Below are 23,775 nucleotides of genomic sequence, written 5' to 3'. Positions count from 1 at the left end.
AGTGAGCGGCCTGAAAATTCTGACTTCGGGCTTTTAAATCAATACGAAATCTCCGGCTGGAGCACGGCGGCAGCGGCTGCCCTATTTTCCGCTGCCGCCGAGAGAGATTCATTAGAAAGATCAAAGATAATTATTTCCCAGCCCACTGCTGTTGTTGCCTGCAAAATTTAGTACGACCTCGATAAAATGTTTCCTCTGATTCTCCCATTTTTTTTTTTATTTCCTGTTTCAGGCTCCTTACAAAGCTGTCACGCTTCAGATTTGTGGCGTGCTGGGCTGCAGGTGATTGCGCCTGAAACGTTCCCCTTGTGCGACCTTGTCACCTTTTTTAAATGCATGCGGTCAGCATGATCACGCACACCCTGAAGTGAGCAGTCAGCTGTGGATTTAATTCATTTCTACCTCTCGCTGTCTCAGGACCGCAGAGACCTTGGCTCTCAGCACACAGGAAAATGATAGTCGGGGCGGGAATTTCATAAAGAGGCCGGAACGTGATCATATCCGACAATCCGACCCCGTGCAGGAAGACGAGTAACGTGGAGTCTTGAAGGAGAAACTGCTGTAATAACCACTTCCTATGGGGCCTAACTAAACATCCAAAGCATGATGAATAACATCATTATTTGACATCAGAATTAATTATCTCCAAAGTGAAGTGATTGTGAAACACTGCAGCACAGCACACAGTGACACAGCAAAATGTGTCCTCTGCATTTAACCATCACCCTTGGTGAGCAGTGGGCGGCCATGACAGGCACCCGGGGTGCAGTGTGTGGGGACGGTGCTTTGCTCAGTGGCACCTTGGCAGATCGGGACTTAATTTACAGCTATTGGAGGATCAATCCTGCGCTCCCGCAGTCACATGCAACGTGAACTCCCTTGAAGGAACCGGAAAAGAAACAATTCATCACAATCTGGGTTCTGGAAAGTGCATGCTGTTCTCTAGATGGTTCTGTGTTCCTGTCTCAGGTTCCTAATTATAAGTCACTACGTTTTGTAGGATTTCCTCCCACAATCTAAATATGTGCACAATAGTGCCAACTACTGACCCAACCATGCATATAGGTATAAACAGGCACTTCACAATGGAGTACAGCTCACCACAAGGTGCCCACACACACATACACTTAAGGACAATTTACTGAGTTGTCAGTTCAGCTAGTAGAAGAAACTGGAGAACCCAAAAGAAACCTGCACCAACACGGGGCAAGCACAAGGACCAAACTGGGATTCAATTTCCTCACCTTGTTAGTGTGAGACCATGGTGCTTTGGTGAGAGTGTTTTGGTCATTCTGCTTCGGATCTGGAATTTGTCCCCTTATGATTTCCTGGGAAATCTGACTGTGGGACTGGATCAGAGTGGCTGAATTTCAGAAAGACACTTCAGGAGACCTTTAGGCCGTTTTTTTGTCCATGTTTTGTAAAATAAAATTTTATTTGCAGTTTTGATAAAAGGAAATATTGTATTTGTCTGATTTTATATAATTAAGTCGTATCATAACCATAATTCGTCTCCAGTTCGAATACCGTAAACGTAAAGCCTTCTATCGCATGCTGACTGCATTGTTACATCCCCACTCCTGATCAATATCAAGTAATTGCACCTTTGTATTCTAAACGCGGGGTGGAAGGTTTCAGCCCCAGGGCCGGTGTTTGACCTTCATCGGCGTTGCCCACGACTTCAATTCGTCCAGATGCGCCACTCCAGCGAGGACCGAGGACGGCGGCCTGCATCCTGCGGCTCGGGAGGGAACTCGTCAGGGAGCCTGGAAATCACGGGAGAACTCCCCCCAGCCAATTAATTACACTCATTCAAGCGAGCCCCATGCGGCGCCAGGACGGGCGGGGCCGAGATGGCGCCAGAAACGCCGCGTCAGCGTAGCAGCAAACGTGCCGCGACAAGTCAAATGATTAATGAGGTTTGAAGGGCCGCAGTCGGCTCTTAAGGAGCCGCCATATTCCTCTAATGGAGGAGCAACGTTACTGTATCTCCGCGTCCGTACTGTACCGCGGCGGAGGCCTGGCTTCGCCGCTTGGCACGGGGGAGGCCTCGCCGCTCGCGCCGAGAAATTAATGTCGGATTAAAACCGCAGGCGGTTCTTCCTGTTCTCCTGAGCGGGCGCCAGGGCGATTCGCGGCTCGAGGCTGCAGCACTGGAGGGGGGGTGAGAGCCATTCATGGTTCTGCCGACAGTAGCGACGTCACCCTTCATGGCTGTTGCTCTGCTAATTCTAAATTAACAAGCAATAAAAATGTTTGCATAGTTTTGCATACTATTTGCATAGTTTTCAGATGTAATTTTACATAGCGTTGTCTTTCATATAAAAACACAGCCAAATGTCCAGCCATCAGTGCAACGTTGAAGACTGAACGTTTCATATTGAATTTGTGTTTTGAGCCCGGGGTAAAAAGCTCTGTTCGTACGACAACAATTACGATTGTTCTGTCGACGGTTCCAGAGGGCGCGGGGAAATTTACACCGCAAATTTAAAGCATAAAAACCTGCCAAGGTGTGTTACAGTTGTGTGAAGGACTCTTCATCAGCAGCTGAATGGTGGTGAAATCCATTCGCTCGAGATGAATCGGAACCACCAAGAAACGGCCTAGAGTGGCCGTCCCCATGCCACAGACGTGAGGCGGCGTCCCCCGGGGTATTTTTCTGGCCCGGTTTTTCTGAACAGGACGTATTGACAGGACGGCGTTAGCGCGGGGAAAGGAAAGTCTTAATTAAACCGGGACGCTATCGCGAGTCCTGCGGTGATTTATATACATTACTGTCGGCTTCGGAGAGCGCCTGGGCCCTCGGGGGGAGAGACGTGCTCGGGACAATTGGACGTGAGAAAACAGCACATACGTCCATGTGTGGCGGTGAATACTTTTGCATGATGGAATAAGGACGCTGGCTAAATTTGCATTGTGGCTCATTAGAGGCTGCGCTGAGCGGGGACGTTTCTGGAAACGAGACAGGCAGTGATCCAGATCACGGGAGAGAAGCTCCAAAAATCTAGAACATGCTACAGTGAACAACACAGCCTGTCTGGCGTAAGGCTCCGTTTTTTTTATTCCGTACCGAATCCAGTCTTGGCCAATGGGGACGGGGCGAAACTACGGAGTGGATAGACGAAGACCCGGCACATTCCGCTCCGGCTGCATCCGCGGAGACTGTATAAATAAAGGATTCCTCCTCCGCCGAGGACCCTGTCCCACTTCCTCCAGCTGTGTCCGGGCGGCTGCAATTTTAAACAACTTCGCCGGCGCCGGCCTACATTCCGGCTGCGAACGCCCGGAATAAAGTAACGGCGCGATGGCGTCCTGCGCTGACGCCGCTGATGGAGATTTAACGACTCCATTTAGCCTAAATTAGCTTACGGAGAAACGTAGAGTTCTCATTTTGTGACCAGGCAAGGACAAGCCGAATTTAATCGGCTGTCACCTCATCAGTGAAGGAGGCCAGGTAGATTTCTGCTCAGTCACCTTTGCGTGACGAGGCAGTGGGGGCGGCCTTCCATCCGGAACTGCAGCGTCCATGTTCAGCGTCCATCTTCACTTTAATGCATGCGAGCTTTTCACGGTAAAGACAACTGAAAGAAATGAGCATTACAAAAAAAATACCAGATTGAAGAGTAAACCATTTTACTGAAAGGCACAGCAAAAAGCATGGAGACCCCTGTGGATGGTTGCATTTTTACTCTTCTCTGAAGTCTTCTCTGAAGTTCCAAAGGGAGCATGTCGAGGAAAATCGAATAGGGCCAATAATCGGAGCCTGTGGTACTCCGACAAGGACACTGAAGCTGAAAAGAAATAGAAGAAACATCAAACTCATTCTACAATATGTAATAATTATATTTGTTCTAATTAAAGAGGAGCATTACAGTTGAATATAAAAATAGCAATCATTTTCTGTAAAAACCCAGTCATGACTGATAATTTGCATGCATTTCGGAGGGACTGTGACATTTCTTCATCGGTGGATCAGAATAAAACATTAATTAGACCAGATCTATTCTGCAATGATGCAGCTGAGGATTTAATACAGATGCCTGGGGAGCAGTAGTTAATATGTGATGTTGTGTCTATCCAGCGCTCACCATAAACTCATCATCTCGTGAAACTGCAGCTTTTGAAATTCCTGGTGACTTTATTGAGCATTTTAAAATAAAAATATGAAATGATAAATCTGGCTGACAACAGATCTACAGACTGGAATCCATTGGCTAGATGATCACTGATTGACAGATGAGGGACTGTAAGAATTGTAGGCGAAGTCTACGGCCCTTGCCCCCGTTTTATTAAAGCTCGTTTAATCGCCGCGTTTGCATTGAATGGTACAACACACGGCAACAAGCCGCACTGATCCCTGCTTTATTAAAGTGGACACGGTTCATCCTGGTGGATCCTCTCGCTGGAAGCTTCATTCATGTCCTCCGTCTGCATTGCTGAACATTTTGCCGGATGAACCGTGTTTCGTGCTTTTTTTTAACCTATAAAGCGCTGTAGCTTCTTCCACGTCTCGGATTACTGGTCACGTTAAGCACATCTAACTTAGGAGCAGTAATCAAACGAAACCGAAAAAAAATGGGCTCACGTCAATTCTAATTAGCTTATTTCGTAAAATGGCGTATGCCTGCGAACGGCCTGATTGAATTGACCCTTCTATTGACCAGAGGGAAGTCTTCATCAGCCTCGTGCTGTAATGCAGCGGATGACGCTCGGTTTACGGCGTCGCACGTGGAAAAAAAAAAAAAGACCCCGATGATCCAGAAATGATCGCCGCCATTCGAGTCAACATCACGAGAAGAAATACCGATATGCAGAATGTCAGGGACATCTTATATACTGTAGATTAGACGTCCCCACCATCGTGTTGTTAGTGGACACATTTTTACCTCTTTTTTTTTTTTTTTAATATCGCTACCGTTCAGGGAGGGTGGAGGACCGAGATAGAAATGGGCCTCTCACCAACACAAAAACAGCCACATTGGACATTCTTATGTGTTCATCACTTTGCCAACTGGTCCAATTAGTCCAAAACAATGAAGCTGAGGTGACATTACGATCAGCTGACTGATGATCATAATTTTTTTTCCCACCCATTTGCACACCTTCACCCATATTTTATGTTTTAGGTTAAAGACATAAAAAGTGTAATATTTGGTAATGTTTGCCATATTTGCATATTGGTTCATTGTTACTTGGGTGGTAGTAGCCTGGCGGGTAACACACTCGCCTATGAATCAGAAGTCCCAGGTTCAAACCCCACTTACTACCATCGTGTCCCTGAGCGAGACACTTAACCCTGAGTGTCTCCAGGGGGGGGACTGTCCCTGTCACTACTGACTGTAAGTTGCTCTGGATAAGGACGTCTGGTAAATGCTGTAAATGTAAATGTGCTTGCAATATTTTTGCAATATTTAGGTCTACTGCAGTCGCTACAGCATTTCACTGCATTTCATACCGTGTGTGACTGTGTATGTGACAAATAAAATTTGCTATTCATTCATATACAGCAACACAGTGGCTCTGCGTCGTGCTTGGTCTCCCGTCGAGCAGCTAGTTATTAATGCGGTTATTAATAACGAGTTCCCACGCGTCGCAGGCGTACGGCTTTAAGCGCCGGGGTGTGCGTTGCCCATTCATGAGGCGCGGACACACACACACACACACACACACACACACACGCCGACCGACTGCGTGCAGGAAGTCCGCCTCCAGTCGCGACCACGGCACATGGGGACACCGTAACGCCTTCATCGCCGTCCTCCTCCTCCTCAGCATCCTGCCGCGGACGGAGGGATGTGACCGAGGCGTCGCGGATTCTCCCACGGACCGAGCCTCTGGCCACCGGAGCCACATGTCGGCAGCAGCGGGGCATCTGCAAGCCGGATCTGGAGGAGGATGCTGCGGCAAGTGGTGCACAGAGGGCTGAAAGCTTCCTTCTACTGGCTCGGCTTGTTCGTCAGCAGGCACCCCGTCTTCTTCCTCACCGTGCCCGCCGTGCTCACCATCATCTTCGGCTCCACCGTGCTGAGCCGGTTCCGGCCCGAGACGGACCTGGAGGTCCTGGTCGCCCCGACGCACAGCCTCGCCAAGATCGAGCGCAGCCTCGCCAACAGCCTGTTCCCCATCGACCAGTCCAAGCACAAGCTCTACTCGGACCTGCACACCCCGGGCAGATATGGCCGGCTCATCCTGCTCGCCCGCTCCGGCGGCAACGTGCTGGAGCTGGCCGACCAGGTCCTGCAGGTCCACAGGAAGGTGCTGGAGCTGCGCGTCCACCACAAAGGCTTCAATTACACTTTCGCGCACCTCTGCGTCATGACGCACCGCGACAAGCGATGCCTGCTGGACGACGTCGTCACGATCTTCGAGGACATCCGCCAGGCCGTCCTGGCCAACAGCACTTTCGCCAGGGTGCCGGTGGGCTACCCGAACACGACGCTGAAGGTGAGAGGAGCACAGCACGGCCCATGCATGGTGTCGCAATCATCTCCCCACCTCCTCTTCATCCAAATCCAACCAGTGGTGCACGGACGTGGACCTCGACGTCCCCCACGCGTGCAAATGGGGGGCACAGACCCTCCTGGAATCTATTCCTGCCTCTTCTCTTATGCAATGCTGTGACAGGAGATGTCCCTGATAGTGGACACTGGTACTGGTGCTGACTCTGGTATTGGTGCGTGGGGGCCGTGGCTGAGAAAAGCTCTTCTGATCAGCTCAGAGGACGACCTGCAACTTTTACGTTCAACTTTTAAGTTCAAAAAGGGATGATAGCTGTATCCTGATTGACAGCTCTTTTTTATATATATGTGTGTGTGTGTGTGTGTGTTACATTATATATTGCAAATATAAAGATATGGTCCATATATTGTATATGCCATATGCATAGATTCTCAATAATGGTTACAAATGTCATGATTTAAATTTTAGAAAAAATAAAATGTCATCGTTTGACCTGTTTCAGAACGGCCGAGTGTCTTTCATCGGCCACCAGCTTGGAGGCGTGACCTTTGCCCCCAACAGCCGAGAGCAGCAGGTGAAGGCCGCCAAGGCCGTGCAGATCACGTACTACCTCCGCAACCATGGGCCCGTGGTCCAGGACGTTATTGCAGAAAAGTGGGAGAACGAGTTCTGCAAGCTCATCCACCGGCTGGCCACCATCAGCGAGGACCTGTACATCCAGTCCCTCACCTCCTTCAGCCTGTGGAGGGACTTCCACAAGACTGGCCTGCTGGCCAAGAACGAGGTGCTGGTCAGCCTGGTGCTGGTGCTCCTGGCCGCCACCATCTCCAGCTCCATGAGGGACTGCCTGAGGGGGAAGCCCTTCCTGGGCCTGCTGGGAGTCCTCACCATCTGCATCGCCAACGTGACTGCAGCAGGGATTTTCTTCATCTCGGACGGGAAGTTCAACTCCACGCTGCTCGGGATCCCCTTCTTCGCCATGGGTAAGTGTCTTGGCGTCCCTGCTTCTGTCAAGAGATGAAGGATTATGATGGTTGCTGGAAGACTCCGGAGAGCGGGACCTTAATTGTCTCCCTATCTGTGCCGTGGTGTGTGATTCCATGGCCAACCCGCTGAATTCATTAACAAATAACCACATTTAAAACATATTCTTTCAACCGAGTACGAAAAAAATGGTTTATTTCTGCACTAGTCAGTTTGAAGATTTACCTTTTTTTTTAACCATGATATCAGTTTTTCGAGATGCTCTAGATGCTCTTGAGTATCTGGAAAAAACGAGGGAACCACAAAGGACCCAATCGGTGGAGAGAACGCGGTGATTTCACCAGCGTACGATGGAAAGTGATTCATGGACCCAGTTCACAACCTGGCAAAATCCGCACCAAAGAGCCAGACGGTTTACTGCTGAAGGGAACGTGGAGACGTAACGCGTGCTTGACGTGCGTTAAGGTCCAGCAGGTGTCCACCAACATCCTGTCGCGGTTAATCCAGCACGGTTAATCCAGCCCCGTCCTTTCCCGTCCTCTCGGTTGATTGTGGTGCTGTCCACTGCAAGTTGCATTGCGGATTCGCGGTGGACGGGCGTGAGAACAGGACTCCGCCCTTCGGGGAGACCTTTCAGGCCCATCAACAGCGGTCCTGGACGCCAATTAGGCCGGAAGCTGTCTCGTTCGCTACAGACTGTGCAGGGGTGGCGCTGCTGGTTCCGGCGGCGAACTGTCAACTGGACAATTACGGCTGGATGAAGATCAGCAAAAGTTGGTGGAAGAGCTGAAAAACGGCAGCCGGATGATGTGCCGTCATTTCGTGTTTCTTATTTCACGTAACGCTAAAAACCACGGAATAATTTAACCCGTTTGGTACACGTGACTAGAAGTCAATGCTTAGAAATGGTATCGCTATCATTAAAATTGGGGCAGTGGTGGCCTAGTGGTTAAAGAAGCGGCCCCGTAATCAGAAGGTTGCCGGTTCGAATCCCGATACGCCAAGGTGCCACTGAGCAAAGCACCGTCCCCACACACTGCTCCCCGGGCGCCTGTCATGGCCGCCCACTGCTCACTCAGGGTGATGGTTAAATGCAGAGGACACGTTTCACTGTGTGTGCTGTGCTGCAGTGTCTCACCATGACAATCACTTCACTTTATTATATTTATTTATAAAATTATTGCATGAAATGCGGAATAAAAAACGAGTAGAACGTCTTTCCAAGCGTGCTGGCTAGCGCATGTTATTCTGCTAAACGCGTCCGTAAACGTTCCCGCCTTTTCCCTCCGTTACCGAACAAGACGAATCGGATTGACTCTGAACTGGACGGAGTCCAGCGCGGTTTAGCGGCGGCGGTATCTGGGCGCGCCAGCGTGGAGGCTGGATTTATGGCTTGACCTTGCCGCACGTGCGGGGGGCCCGTACGGTATCCGTGGACCACTTCCCAAATGAAAGTGCGCCTTAAATTATCCGCCTTCGCCAGGCCCCCACGGCCTTAATGCGAGGCCGGCGTGGCCGGGAAGATTAATTACCGGCTGAACGGCGAGTTTTCGACTGATTTACAGCGTTTTTGCATTTTACTTTCTGGACAACGACAATCTGGAGGAATTGATTTTATACGGCGGGAGTAAGATGAATGTTGACGCTCTACACCGCTGGCCACAATGTGGCGAGGCGTCCCCCGGGGGTTCTGACTGAAAAAGTCCGGAACCGGTCCTCCCAAACCGGTCCAACGCCGATGCGTTTTACGGTGTCCAGGTCTGCAGGGCTTTCAAATAAACATGATGAGTACTGAGTGACGAATAAAAAATCTGCTGAAAAATATTGCGTGCGCGCCATGAGGTTTTTCTTTTTCTCTCTTTATGAACACGTCTACAAGTTTCAATTCGGTTTTGTGCCACAAAAGTAAAATCATTTTATCTCACTCGCTCCTGGCGCACCACTGACTGATCTATAACCGTTGCAAAACTCAGTACTCTATTTTTTCTTAAATCTCCATTCTGTCACATCCAACGTTATATATGATATCGATCGGCACTGCGTCTCGATGCATAAATTCCCCCAAAGTACACGCGAGAGATGCACTTTAAACATGGTAACAGTGTTCATTTTGCAGCACCAAGCTAGCTAGAAAATGGAAAAAGCAAGAGCACTGTCCAAGACGAGCGTCCAAGAAAAACCAAAAGTTGTGGACGAGGCCGTTTGCAAGAAGTGTTTCAGAGATGAGCAGTCTTTGAAAGGCCATCACTCCGATTTATACGGTAAAGAGTAAAGTTGATCAATACTGTTGAAGTAAGTTAACTACAAGAATGGCCGTATGTGCAAATATTCTAGTAAAATGGTTTGCTTTTTCTCTCCTTGTAGTATCGGAAGTAGTACTGATTATCGGGTAGTATTATACTATACTATACTATATTATCTATAGTATTGGTATCGAGTTTGAAATTTCATTATCGTGACAAGCCCACGTACATCCCAGATCTAAAACATAACACTGTCCCCTTTTATTTAAGAAGGTGGCTCATTTTTGTAACACGGCTTTAGAGAAGCACGTTATATATGTAGCCGATGGATTATTATGCCGTAATGAAGCGCCTTTCCTGCGACATGTGTGAGAAATCTGTCATATTTTAGATGCCGCATGCATATGTCATTTTTTTAAGCAGCCCGGTCAATCAGTCATGAAAGCCAACCATGAGAGCCAATCAGACGCACTCATTTCTGCTTTAGTGTTAAGCGTGACATCAGCAAGTCGATTCCCACACAGAGCCGCCACCAACCTCGAGTCAATTTCCACAGCAAGTGAAATAGCTCTCAGTGTGCGGCACATTCATTTGTGTGCAAGCATGCATGCATGCTGGTGTTCACACACGTGCATGTATGTTTACATGTGTGTGTTTAGAGGACATGTGCATGTGTATGTCTGTGCAAGCATACATGTCTGTGATAGCACATGCTTGCAAATATGTTTACATATGTGTGTTTAGAAGACATTTGAAAGTGCATTTTTGTGCATATGTCTGTGCATGCATGGATGCATGCATATGTGTGTCGATGCATGCGAGTATACATGCATTGTGTCCAGAACATACGTGTGGGCGTGCTTCTGCATTCGTTAATGTGTGTCTTTGCATATGTGTCGCGTATGTGTATGCATTTGTGTGTTTTCGGCACATTCGCCGGCGTGTAGACGCAGAAGCCCATGTCCCTTCCGTAGCCCCTCCCTGGCATGTCAGCGCCATTGATCCAGCTCATTAAGGCCCACAGCCTGGAGAGCAGCATGAGGCGCGCATCTGCCTGTCTGCTTGAGATTCCCCCCACGCACACACCAATGTGCCTGGTCATGGCCAACCCTCTCAATGTGCAGCGGGGAAACCAATGTCAGCCGCAGCCTCAATCCGCACGCAGGCCGCACAATGCTGCGTAAAAAATGACAGTGTCGGGGGGGGGGGCGAGAGGAACAGCCCGTTCTGAACGAGCGCTATTGATTTGCTGCTGTGCTAGGAGGGGAGAAAAGTCCTCTGGAAGAGATTAGGGGTATTACGGGCGAGCTACTTATCACCAACGCCGTCAACCGTTACATATTACATGCCATTAAGCCACCAGCATTGTCACGGTGGGTACTGAGAATGCAGAAGGGACCCAGTTCGGAACCTTTGGGCGACCCTAAAGTCAGGGTAGAAAGACCGGACTATTTTTAAACTGCATGTTTTAGGTGATACTCTCTCTTGTGTCGTATATAAAGTGCAGCACATGGCTCATGTTTGGTAACAACGTTTGGTAATGTAGATATTCTTTTGCATTTTTGTTAACATTTTCAGCGTTTGGCAAATGCCCTTATCCAGAGTGACTTACACGAGTGCATTAAAATGCCCATCGTAGAAATCTCTCAATTGGTTCATTAAGATCCGATGGGGCAGTGGTGGCCTAGAGGGTAAGGAAACAGAACCTTAATCGGAAGGTTGCCAGATCAAATCCAGTACAAAGCAATGTACTATCCCCACACGCTGCTCTCCGGTTGCTTCTGATGGCTGCTCACTGAGGGTGATGGGTTAAAAGCAGAGGACCCGTTAAGTTGTGTCATCACTTACGTTTTTTAGGTGTATATGTGGTATATATAGTACAGGCCAAAAGTTTGGAGACACCTTCTCATCCAACGTGTTTCCTTTACCTTCATGACCATTTACGTTGGTAGATTCTCACTGAAGGCACCAAAACTATGAATGAACACATGTGGAGTTCTGTACTTAACAAAAAAAGGTGAAATAAGTGAAAACATGTTTTATATTCTAGTTTCTTTGCTCTGATTACTGCTTTACACACTCTTGGCATTCTCTCGATGAGCTTCAAGAGGTCGTCACCTGAAATGCTTCTCCAACAGTCTTGAAGGAGTTCCAGGAGGTTTTTAGCACTTGTTGGTCCAGCTCACCCCAAACCATCTGGATTGGGTTCAGGTCCGGTGACTGTGGAGGCCAGGTCTCCACTTTTTGTTAAGTACAGAACTCCACATGTGTTCATTCATAGTTTAGATGCCTTCAGTGAGAATCTACCAACGTAAATGGTCAAGAAAATAAAGAAAACACGTTGAATGAGAAGGTGTCTAAACTTTTGGCCTGTACTGTAGGTGTTTTGTTGCGTTGTTATTTCTGATGACCAGAAATTTTTAAAAGGGGAGGAGCCTGTAGTAGGGACACCCTTCTTTTTGGATCATTCTGGATGACTTTAAGCCTCTCTTGTTAAAATGTAACACGCCCAGGCGTTGCGCAGCCTCCCTTACTCCTCATACACAACCACGCCCTCTACCAACACCTAAGTGCTGGTTATCAGTGCTCTGGAACTGGTGAATGAGTCCACAACTCATGCATGTGGAAATTTGTGCCCATAGCTTTGCCATTTGGTTATGTTGGAGTTGCCATGCCAGCAGTGAAATGGCAACTGAAATGCGGTTTAAATCAACAAGGTGGTGTTTAACTGAACAACAACCAGCCGCCAGGTAGAAAAAGTAGTGGCTTTTCCATTTCATCCGTTTTAATTGGGGGCCATTGGAAACTGCAGTGCGTTCCCCCTCTATAGATTTATCTGTCCGAGCTGAAAAATGAGGCACTCATCTAAATGTTGTATTACAAGATTGGCCTTCCATTCTTGCTGTCTTGTGTGTGTGTGTGTGTGTGTGTGTGTGTGTTGTTTCGTGGGGAAGAGGAATCAACTGGTTTTAATGGCTTTAAAAGCCTACAGCTCAACAGCCCACCAGCCGGTGCTGCTGTAAACACACCCGCCATAAAACCTAATAATGAACGGGCCGCAATATGTCTTAGTACGAAATGCGCACGAACTTGCCTGGACAAAAATGAGCGATGCATAACCACTTTAAAATACGGCCTGCGATTAAACATACAGTTCTGGCTGAGCTGCTGACGGTGCTTCGCTCCACAGCAGATCTCCACAACAAATCAGCTTCATTTCTTTACTATTTACCAGGAGACAGTTGGCAAAAACAACTTGCATGACACAGTTAGCCTCTTTCTGAACTAAATGCAACACATTATGACGATGAACGGGGGTGGGGGCGCATGCAAACAACAATAACAACAACCATAACAACAGCAACAATAACAACAGCAACAATAACAACAACACATTATGACGATGAATGCAGATGATCGGGGGTGGGGGCGCATGCAAACAACATTAATAACAACAACCATAACAACAGCAACAATAACAACAGCAACAATAACAACAATAACATCAACAATAACAACAAAACATTATGACGATGAATACAGATGAACGGGGGTGGGGCCGCATGCAAACAACATTAATAACAACAACACATTATGACGATGAATGCAGATGATCGGGGGTGGGGGCGCATGCAAACAACAATAACAACAACCATAACAACAGCAACAATAACAACAATAACATCAACAATAACAACAACACATTATGACGATGAATACAGATTAATGGGGGTGGGGCCGCATGCAAACAACAATAACAATAACAACAACACATTATGACAATGAATGCAGATGATCGGGGGTGGGGGCGCATGCAAACAACAATAACAACAATCATAACAACAGCAACAATAACAACAATAACATCAACAATAACAACAACACATTATGACGATGAATGCAGATGAACGGGGGTGGGGCCGCATGCAAACAACATTAATAACAACAACACATTATGACGATGAATACAGATGAACGGGGGTTGGGGTGCATGCAAACAACAATAACAATGACAATAACAACAACACATTATGACGATGAATACAGATTAATGGGGGTGGGGCCGCATGCAAACAACAATAATAATAACAATAGCAACAACAATAACAACAACACATTATGACGATGAATGCAGATGATCGGGGGTGGGGGCGCATGCAAACAACAATAACAACAATCATAACAACAGCAACAATAACAACAATAACATCAACAATAACAACAACACATTATGACGATGAATGCAGATGATCGGGGGTGGGGGCACATGCAAACAACAATAACAACAACCATAACAACAGCAACCAATAAACATCAACAATAACATCAACAATACAACAACACATTATGACGATGAATGCAGATGATCGGGGGGTGGGGGCGCATGCAAACAACAATAACAACAACCATAACAACAGCAACAATAACAACAATAACATCAACAATAACAACAACACATTATGACGATGAATACAGATGAACGGGGGTGGGGCCGCATGCAAACAACAATAATAATAACAAGAACAATAAAAACAACACATTATGACGATGAATACAGATGAACGAGGGTTGGGGTGCATGCAAACAACATTAATAACAACAACACATTATGATGATGAATACAGATTAATGGGGGTGGGGCCGCATGCAAACAACAATAATAATAACAATAGCAACAACAATAACAACAACACATTATGACGATGAATGCAGATGAACGCAGTAAAATGTAGTGTATGGGACTGGAACGGGTGGAGTTTGTATGGGCTGGAACCGGCAGTGATGAGCCGGTGACGGGGAAGCATGCCTTGCTGACCGCATTCAACAGGGCTTTGTAGAGTTGTGCTATTTTAATGTCGGGATGCTGTTCACTTCAAGAATTAAGCAAAAAAATCTACTGCTGTCGTGCCGCTGCTTCAGGACCAAGCGCGTCTTCCCACCTCATACGCTCGGCGGCCACGAGCACGCTGTACGAGTCGCCGACAGGTAGCACATTTCATGCGGGCTTTATTATCAGGTATCCTATAAGTAGCTAGGAGTTCTAAAATACAATTTCATTTAGATGGATTGGACATTTCTGACGGGATTAATGCTTTTAAAATGTGAATTTTCCATTGATTTCATCTATATAGTCTGATGGAACATGGACTGCGTAATATCAGGAATCCAGGAACTGAGTTACGAAGATAAATTGGCCTTGGCACGTTTCCGTATGACTGGGATCACCTTCAGATGCGCTAGTGCCCTGTCCAGTTTTTAGGACGGAATCCATCTTTATTAATCTACACGTTACTCAACAACAGCGCTCATAACAACTGTGACTTTGTCCTCCTTCAGAATGTCCACGTGCTTCCTGCCTCTGTGCCACCGAAGTTTCGAACCTGTAATTTTGTTTAATGACTCAGCAGCCCTGCAATTTGGGGATTCGGGGATTTGGGGGACACACAGGTCCCTTTATTATAGCCCGATGACAAACTGCCCTCTCCGGCACATGAAGTACAACCTCTCATTTCCCAGCCGGCTACTCGGGAGACGCGCCTCCCCGGCGTCCGCCGGAAAACAGGCCAGACGTCTGGATCACGTTGGCCGGTGACAAAATAAGCCGCTCGCCTGGAGAGGGAGCGCACCGCCGTGTCCTAAAATCTGTCCCCGCCGTCCTGGCGAGCACATGACAGATGAGGACAAAGCGCTTTAATACTAACACCACCATCATCTCACACTAGTCCAGGGGTTATGTTTCATGTGGTGCTTAAATCTTTTCTCCGTAGTTGGTTCTGTCAGGTCCCCTTGGTCCTTGAAAGGGCTTTGGACCTTGTCAGATGTTCCGGTGTATGGCATTACTGAGGTTTTCTCGTGTCCTTTGGTTGAGTATGTCGTTGTCACAAAAAATATTCTGTCATGATAAAGAATAATCACCGTCACAAAATTCACCCTCATTCATGATGTGTAGTAAAATATATACAGTATATGTATGTATGTGTGGGTGTGTGAGGGTGGTAGTAGCCTAGTAGTAGCCTAGTGGGTAACACACTCGCCTATGAACCAGAAGACCCAGGTTCAAACCCCACTTACTACCATTGTGTCCCTGAGCAAGACACTTAACCCCGAGTGTATCCAGGGGGGGACTGTCCCTGTAACTACTGATTGTAAGTCGCTCTGGATAAGGGCGTCTGGTAAATGCTGTAAATGTAAATGTAAATGTGTGTGTGTGTATATAGTCATTTGCACAAAAATAAGTATTGAAATTTCAAGATATACAAATTTGCAAGCAGATATGGAAAATATTTTCTTTAGTACTGCAAGATTGAAATGACAATAAAAATGTGATCATTTTTAATATTGTAATAGAAATAGGCCTAAAATGGATACTTGGACACTGTTCCCAAATGCTGCTTCAGCTTTGTTATCTTGGCGAACCTCTTCCCATGATGCACTTGCACTCCAGGACTGGGCTCAACAGTCAATCACAATCGAGTTAGCAGGCATTAGAAATGCAGGCTTGCATCTGTTGCACATGTTATCTGCATGTGATGTACATTAACAAACTACTTACTATGAATTAATAATTAATGTACTTTAATTACATCTTGCAGCAGGATCAGGCAGTCACATGGCCGCTTTATTTTCACGAGATCGCCAACCTTGTCTCGCTGTGTGTAAAAAAAAGAATAAAAAAGGCGTAGAAATTCATGACCTCTTGGCGTAATCTGGTGTTTTTCTCGCCCACCAGTGCCAGGTTTCCGGCTCATTTGCATATTCTGTGACAGAGAAGTGATGCGAGTCAAGAGTGGCCTGAATAAAATGTTATTTTCATCTAAATTCCCCGGTTTCCCCCGCTCCGTTTTCTCCTCATTACGGTGAGGAGCCGTGACAGACGTTTTTCAAAACCTGTGATTCCGACATTTCCAGCATGAATATTTGAGCAAGTCTTTCTCCCCCAGGAGCTGTGTATTAGATAAACAGAGGAAATAAAAAGCCGCTAGATCATTCCTGGCCTTCCGTCTTGCTGGTATGTAGGTACAAGTCGTGCAGAAAAATACAGGACACAGGACAGTGGTTATTACCATTCATTACTTCATTTCACTAGACATTTTCCTAAATGTTATCATGCCTCTCCACCCTGCACTAGGAGACTCAATTTGAACCACTGGGGCAAGGAAGTGGCCTAGCGGTTAAGGAAGTGGCCCCGTAATCAGAAGGTTGCCGGTTCGAATCCCGATCCACCAAGGTGCCACTGAGGTGCCACTGAGCAAAGCACCGTCCCCACACGCTGCTCCCCGGGCGCCTGTCATGGCTGCCCACTGCTCACTCAGGGTGATGGGTTAAACGCAGAGGACAAATTTCACTGTGTGCACCATGTGCTGTGCTGCTGTGTATCAGATTTCATTTCACTTTCTGACTGCCACTAGTGTCTTAGACCCCAGAAAATCTATTAATCTACTAAACATGGATGAGATGCTGCTGCGTTCATCACAACATCCTGTGTTGATTTAAAGACTGGGACGTATGGGACAGTTCCGTATTTTAGGGCATGTTTGGCCACCCTAGTGGGATCTGGTATGGTTTTATCAGTGTTTTGGGTCCGTAGGTTCTTCTGCACCATCGGAATGGCCGGAGTGTTTTGCAAGGCGCAGCACAGGCGCCCATGTTGACCGGTGCAGTAATATTAAATTATGCGCCGGCGATGATTCATCCGAAGCCAGACGGACCGGTGACGCGGAATGCTTTAGGACCCGCCCACGTCCTTCGTCCCCACGCTTCCCCCGGAAAAAAAAGCCTAACGAATTCCCAGTCAAATTAGCATCCGAAGTAATGATGACGTATTCGTCGCCAGTGCGGACTGTCACAAGAGGAATTTCCGGCTGCAACCGCCGTCCTAGTGCTTCTCGGTGCATTAATTGCTTAAACGCGATCGTTAATTTACCTTCACTAGATAAAAAAAGAAGGAGCATTGAGATGTTCGCCGAGGCCTCCAAGGAACAGGCCACGGTCCTCCGCGGATTTGCACCGCTCCGAGGATGATCCGTAATGGGCCGCTCCGCCGAAGCTCGACATCATTTGGAATAAGATATTTACCTGGAGGCTACACTGCGGAGAAGGGGCTGCTGGGACGCTTCAAAGCAGATGGGGGTTTGAACTCCGAGGCGTCGCTCTGACTCTGGATGAGAAGGAGACACGGTGGCTTGGGTGGTCCGATGGGTAGAAAGCGTGCGCATAACACGGAAATATGTCCCCAGAATTCCCAGAATGTTTTGCCCTGGATATAAAAAGAAACACATGGCTATGATTTATTTTGTCATTCACCTCACTCATAATTTGTATCGCATAATAAGAAGTTTTTTTTGATTCAGCTGTTCTTTATTTAGAAGTGAATTAAGTACACTATGGGTCTGAATATTTATTCATGTATTCACTCCTGTCCCACTGATTTACTGTCCTTTCCACCACCCTGTAGAAAGCAGCATTCTGGGATCTTTCTTTTTTTATAGCAACAGTGAGAAATCAAAGCAGTTTTATTTTATTAACGTGAATAATAAACATTTTATCTTCTGAAATATGAAACATGAACCAATTACATTGAATATGGTGTATTTAGTATGTATCTGGGTATTCTATAGGAACACTGTGTTTGGCAAATTTATACATCTGGAAAAATTTAAAGAAGCACCTCAAAATGACCACAGTCATTCATAGATATTTATTTTAAAAACTTTTATTAATCCCGAAGGAAATTGCTTCTCTGCTTTTAACCGTCACCCTCGGTGAGCAGTGGGCACCATGACAGGCGCCCGGGGAGCAGCGTGTGGGGACGGGACCTTCATCAAGGGGACCTCGGTGGAACCTTGTCGGATCGGGATTCGAACCGGCAACCTTCTGATTGCGGGTCCGCTCCAAACGGGTTATTGCTCCAAATGAGTGAAACGTTCAGAGGAATTTGGTTGAAAAGGTCTGAACTCTTGATGCACATCCTGTACAAACTGGCAAATAAAAAAGAAATCTTTTTCTACCTCTACTTTGAACTGCTCCACAGAAGATCGGTTGTCTCTATGTCTCTATGTCCTCTGCGTCCTCCCCTTAGGAATGTATGTGTTGAAATATTGGAGCTGTGGAACAAAAGGCTCAGTGTACCAGCAGTTAAAGCTTCCTCTCTTGTTTCTGGCAGGTCACGGGACCAAAGGAGTGTTTGAGCTCCTGGCTGGCTGGAGAAGAACCAGGGAGAACCTGCCCTTCAAAGAAAGGGTTGCGGACGCCTTTGCTGATGTGATGGTGTGCTACACCATGACCAGCTCACTTTATATCATCACGTTCGGAATGGGCGCCAGCCCCTTCACCAACATCGAGTCGGTGAAGATCTTCTGCCAGAGCATGTGCGTGGCCATCCTGGTGAACTACTTCTATGTCTTCTCCTTCTACGGCTCTTGCCTGGTGTTTGCAGGCCAGCTTGAGCAGAACCGGTACCACAGTGTGTTTTGCTGCAAGATACCCTCTGTGGAATACCTGGACAGACAGCCCACGTGGTTCAAAACCATGATGAGCGACGGGCACGACCTCTTGACCCATCACGACAGCGTGCCCTACCAGAACCATTTCATCCAGCACTTCCTGCGGGAGCATTACACGGAGTGGATTACCAACACCTACGTGAAACCCTTCGTGGTGATTCTGTATCTGATTTACGCCTCGTTCTCCTTCATGGGATGCTTACAAATCAGCGACGGGTCCAACGTGGTCAACCTGCTGGCCAGCAACTCGCCCAGCGTGTCCTACGCCCTCACCCAGCAGAGGTACTTCAGCAACTACAGCCCGGTGATTGGCTTCTACATATACGAGCCCATCGAGTACTGGAACGCCACTGTGCAGGAGCACCTCAAGACCCTTGGCCATGGATTTAATAAGATCTCCTGGATAGACAATTACTTCCACTACCTGAAGGTGGTGAACATGAGTGCGTCGAACAAAAGCGATTTCATAAACGTTCTCAAGACGTCCTTTTTGAAGAGCCCCGAGTATCAGCACTTCAATGATGACATCATCTTCTCCAAGAAGGGGGAGGAGTATGAGATCATTGCCTCCAGGATGTATCTGGTGGCCAGAACGACAGAAAAGACCCGCGAGGAGGTGGTGGAGCTGCTGGAGCGGCTGCGGCCCCTGTCGCTCATCAACAGCATCAAGTTCATCGTCTTCAACCCCACCTTCGTCTTCATGGACCGCTACAGCTCCTCCGTCATCTCACCCATCCTGACGTCAGGCTTCAGCGTCCTCACCGTCCTCGTCCTCACGTTCTTCCTGGTCATCAACCCCCTGGGGAACTTCTGGCTGATCCTGACCGTCACGTCTGTGGAGCTGGGGGTGCTCGGCCTGATGACGTTATGGAATGTAGACATGGACAGCATTTCAATCCTGTGCCTTATTTACACGCTCAACTTTGCGATGGATCACTGTGCGCCCCACCTTTACACGTTCGTACTCGCCACCGAGCACACCAGGACCCAGTGCATCAAGATCTCGCTGGAGGAGCACGGGGCGGCCATTTTGCAGAACGCGTCCTGCTTCGTGGTCGGGATGATGCCCCTGCTGTTCGTGCCTTCCAACCTGACCTACACGCTGTTCAAGTGCTCCCTGCTGACCACCGGCTGCACGGTGCTGCACTGCTTCGTCATCCTGCCCGTCTTCTTGACCTTCTTCCCGCCGTCCAAAAAGCGGCACAAGAAGAAGAAGCGGGCCAAGCGGAAAGAGCGGGAGCGCGAGCGCGAGGAGATCGAGTGCATCGAGGTCCGGGAGAACCCCGACCACGTGACTAACGTCTGAGCTTCCGCTCCATGATCTCCAACGTCCGACAGCATTCTGCGCGTAGCATCAACCAAAAACCACCAGTAGATGGAACGTCTTGCCACTCAATTCGGAAAACGCTAGAATGCTGAATCGTGGCGAAGCGTGCGAGCACAATATGAGCAGGGATGGACGTGACCAGACGCTGAGCAGAAGATCCCAGCAGATGGTCTGGAGGAACGTCCTGCACAAGCGGCGTGGCCGAGGCCGACCGTGGCGGGGGTCGAATGTAGCTGCTTCGCGTTCCTGGTCACGTAGCGGCGGTGAAAAACCGGCCGGTAGCCGCCGGAGGCGGTGCGTGACCAAGACTCTACTGGCGCAGTTGCTCCCGTTAATGGACGCGTGTCCCGGCCGCTCGTCCCCTTTTGTCCACCTTGTGACGCAGCCGATTTCGGTCAACGGGCAGCTTTTTTTTTTTGTTGCCGTTTTTAACCGGCTCACCTACTGTAAGTGTTATCGTCCGTTACCAGTGATGTGTGTGGGTCGTTCTTTTCAATCACTTGGGTGCGTGTTCAGTATGACGTTGTCTTTCCAAAGATTCCTTTTGTCACCAGGGTGGCTATTCTGAGAAATGTAGATACGTTTGGACCAAAAAACAGGACACCTGCCGTTGCAAATACAGGTTATGCATGTGGCTTTTCATATGAATAAACCATTCTTTAGGTCAACACGTCTCTAGATCAGGTCTTGAGATGTTCATAGGTCGCTGTGTCCATATTGCTGTGAAATGCTGAGCAGTAATTCCTGCATAAGTGGAAAAGAAATCTCAAATCCATCTTTTCAGCTGTCTTCGCCTGTTCCAATGCATTTTAGCAATCAAAACCATATTTCTATACATATAACTGTTTCCCTGTGACCCAATCAGTGAAATGGAATATAAGGGGCTTTTGGGACCCGTTCAATTACAATCCTGCCACATTTTGCAACAACCATTTCTTTATAGCTAAATGGCATGAAATGGAAATAAAAAAAAAATTGCAAGCTTTAATCATATATTTCCCAAAATGATTGTACACGCATGGCACTCTACTGTATGTATGCATGTCTCTACTTAAATGTGCATTGACAATTTTTTAATTTATTTTTTTGGCTGTGTCTTCGAAGTGTTCCAATGTTTATCACCGCGTTAGGCGAAACTCTTACCCCTTCTGTCACATGGATAATGATGGTCAGAAAACATCGGAATATCGTGTAAAATACTTGTGAATACTTTTTCTATTTTTCTAACAACCCGACGACATTTTTTAAAAGATTTTTATTATATTAAAAAAAAAAAAGCAATAAAGAAAAAAATAAAAAATAAAAAGGAGGAAAAGCGAAGCTCAGTAGGCCAGTAATAAAACCGTGGTACGTCAGCCTCACTTTTGTAATGCACCGCGGCACACCGCACACCACGGGCTTGTACACTGTGCAGGGCGCCGTCCCCCACCGTCTCCGTTCAGCGAAGAGACGTTCGCTTGAGGGTCATCGCTGGCACAGCGTCGCTCTACAGTACAACAAGGTACTACCTGTAGCTGAACTACAAAAGCAACTGTGCTCTCTTAGTCATGTAATAAACAAGTAGGGTTTTGTAAAAAAAGAAGAAATAAAATGCTCCACTTGCACTTTACCTCTCCATTAAAGGATCAAAGACTGTTTGAAAGGCTTTTTTTTTTTACACATAAAGTGACACATAAACCTACCTGAAAAGACTGTGTTCTTTTAAAGCTTTTGGTGGATTTTCTTTTGCTGCTTGGGAATTCTTGCTGGTCAGACATTCTTATCATTGACCTTCTGCCAAACTAGGTTGGTCGCTCTTAATATTTGGCTTTAGCTTCAGCTAAAGTGTTGATGAACACATGCAAGGTTTTCAGTACAGATTTGCTTTATTATTTTATTCCATAAAACCCAGTCCTGACCCACTGCATCGACCCCAGCTCATAACTCCGCCTCCACGGGCTTGTACATTAGGCACAAGGCATGCTGGGTGCATGGCAGGGCAGAGTAGAAGTTATTGATTGAACTGATGGACGTAAATTAAATACTACTACAACACGCACACTAGTGCATACATACAGGTTTAAATAATGCAGGTTATTTATGGGGCCTGGAGAGAGAATGCACAGACAAACCGGGCCCTAGGGGACCGTGCATTTTCATTGGTTATTGCACTGGGCGCGTGTTTATCAAGGGATGTCCTGTTTCCTTTCGCACGTTAGAGGAAGCGTAGATTTCATTTTGGCACCTGCGTACCGTGGTTCCGTGGGAGGAACAGAAATACGAACGATCGAAACAAGTAAATGACAATTAAAAGATCTGGCCATGCAATGAAGGTGGACATGGAATGATGGCGTTTGCAGATGCAATAACGCAGTGGTCTTGTCGAGTAGTGAAGGTTCGAGGGGACGATTCTCTGGGAGGAGTTGGAATGGGGGGGATCCAGGCTGCTCGGCTGACGCATTGTGTGTGTGGAGGCTATTCTGCAGAGCGTAGAAACGGTACGTTTGAAAGCACCCGGTGCTGCAGCCGCAGCTGCTTCCACGCTGCACTGTCATGCAAAGTTATGGTGACGTCCTCAGCAGATCCTGATGGGAACTAGATGTTCGGTGTTTATGTGTCGGTATGTCTCCACCTGATGCTGCTACTGTGTATTAGAAGTATATCAAATCTCGTTTTTTGTCCGGAGGAAGGGACGGGTTGTGTGTGGTGGGACATGCCACCATCTGGCGGGAGACCCTTCAGTCCTCAGCAGTGAAGTATAGTGAAGTGTGTGTGTGTGTGTGTGTGTGTGTGTGTGATAGAGAGATCTTGTTCAGCTACACTGTGACGATCAGCGGTTCCGTCCTGCATTCTAAGGACGGGGACAGCTGTTGAGCACGCGTGTCGGTTGTGACTCTGGTGCTGCGGCGGTCCTCGCTCGTCCAATGCGGCAGATCAGGGGCGGGGAAGGGTGTGGCGGTGGGGGGCGGATGACTCAGATAGGCAGGGGCGGAGGCAGAGACCCTCATTTCCATATCAAAGCACCCGCGACGGGGCCCGAAACGGACTGTGATGCTCGTTCGGAGCGAAGATCCGGTTCTTCCCGGAGACGCGTCCTGCGAGGCCTGATGTTGCTGCCTGGTTACGTAACACATCTGCAGTGGGCTTTTTTTGGATGTGTGTGTGTGTGTGTGTGTATGTCTTTCACACCTTCTGCTAACGGTGTGAAGTCGGGTGAGTGCAAAGGAAGTTGTTGACGGCTCCAGAGGTCTGTCATTTGACGCCGGTTCCTCTGTCCCGC

The 23,775-nt window shown here is 47.6% G+C and overlaps 1 protein-coding gene across 1 annotated transcript; it reads left to right on the top strand.

Annotated features, from left to right (window-relative positions):
• Positions 1-5,653: 5,653 nt before the first annotated feature.
• Positions 5,654-23,420, top strand: LOC114771757 (patched domain-containing protein 1). The gene is made up of 3 exons (XM_028965103.1): positions 5,654-6,444; positions 6,962-7,442; positions 18,850-23,420. Exons 1-3 carry the CDS (start codon positions 5,896-5,898, stop codon positions 20,493-20,495), a joined length of 2,676 nt encoding a protein of 891 aa, XP_028820936.1. The 5' UTR covers positions 5,654-5,895; the 3' UTR covers positions 20,496-23,420.
• The last annotated feature ends 355 nt before the right edge of the window (positions 23,421-23,775 follow it).

Source organism: Denticeps clupeoides, unplaced genomic scaffold (genome assembly GCF_900700375.1).
Source record: "Denticeps clupeoides unplaced genomic scaffold, fDenClu1.1, whole genome shotgun sequence".
Lineage (NCBI taxonomy): Eukaryota > Metazoa > Chordata > Actinopteri > Clupeiformes > Denticipitidae > Denticeps > Denticeps clupeoides.
Note: the sequence above shows the minus strand (reverse complement) of the source record. Positions and strands in the feature narration are given on the sequence as shown.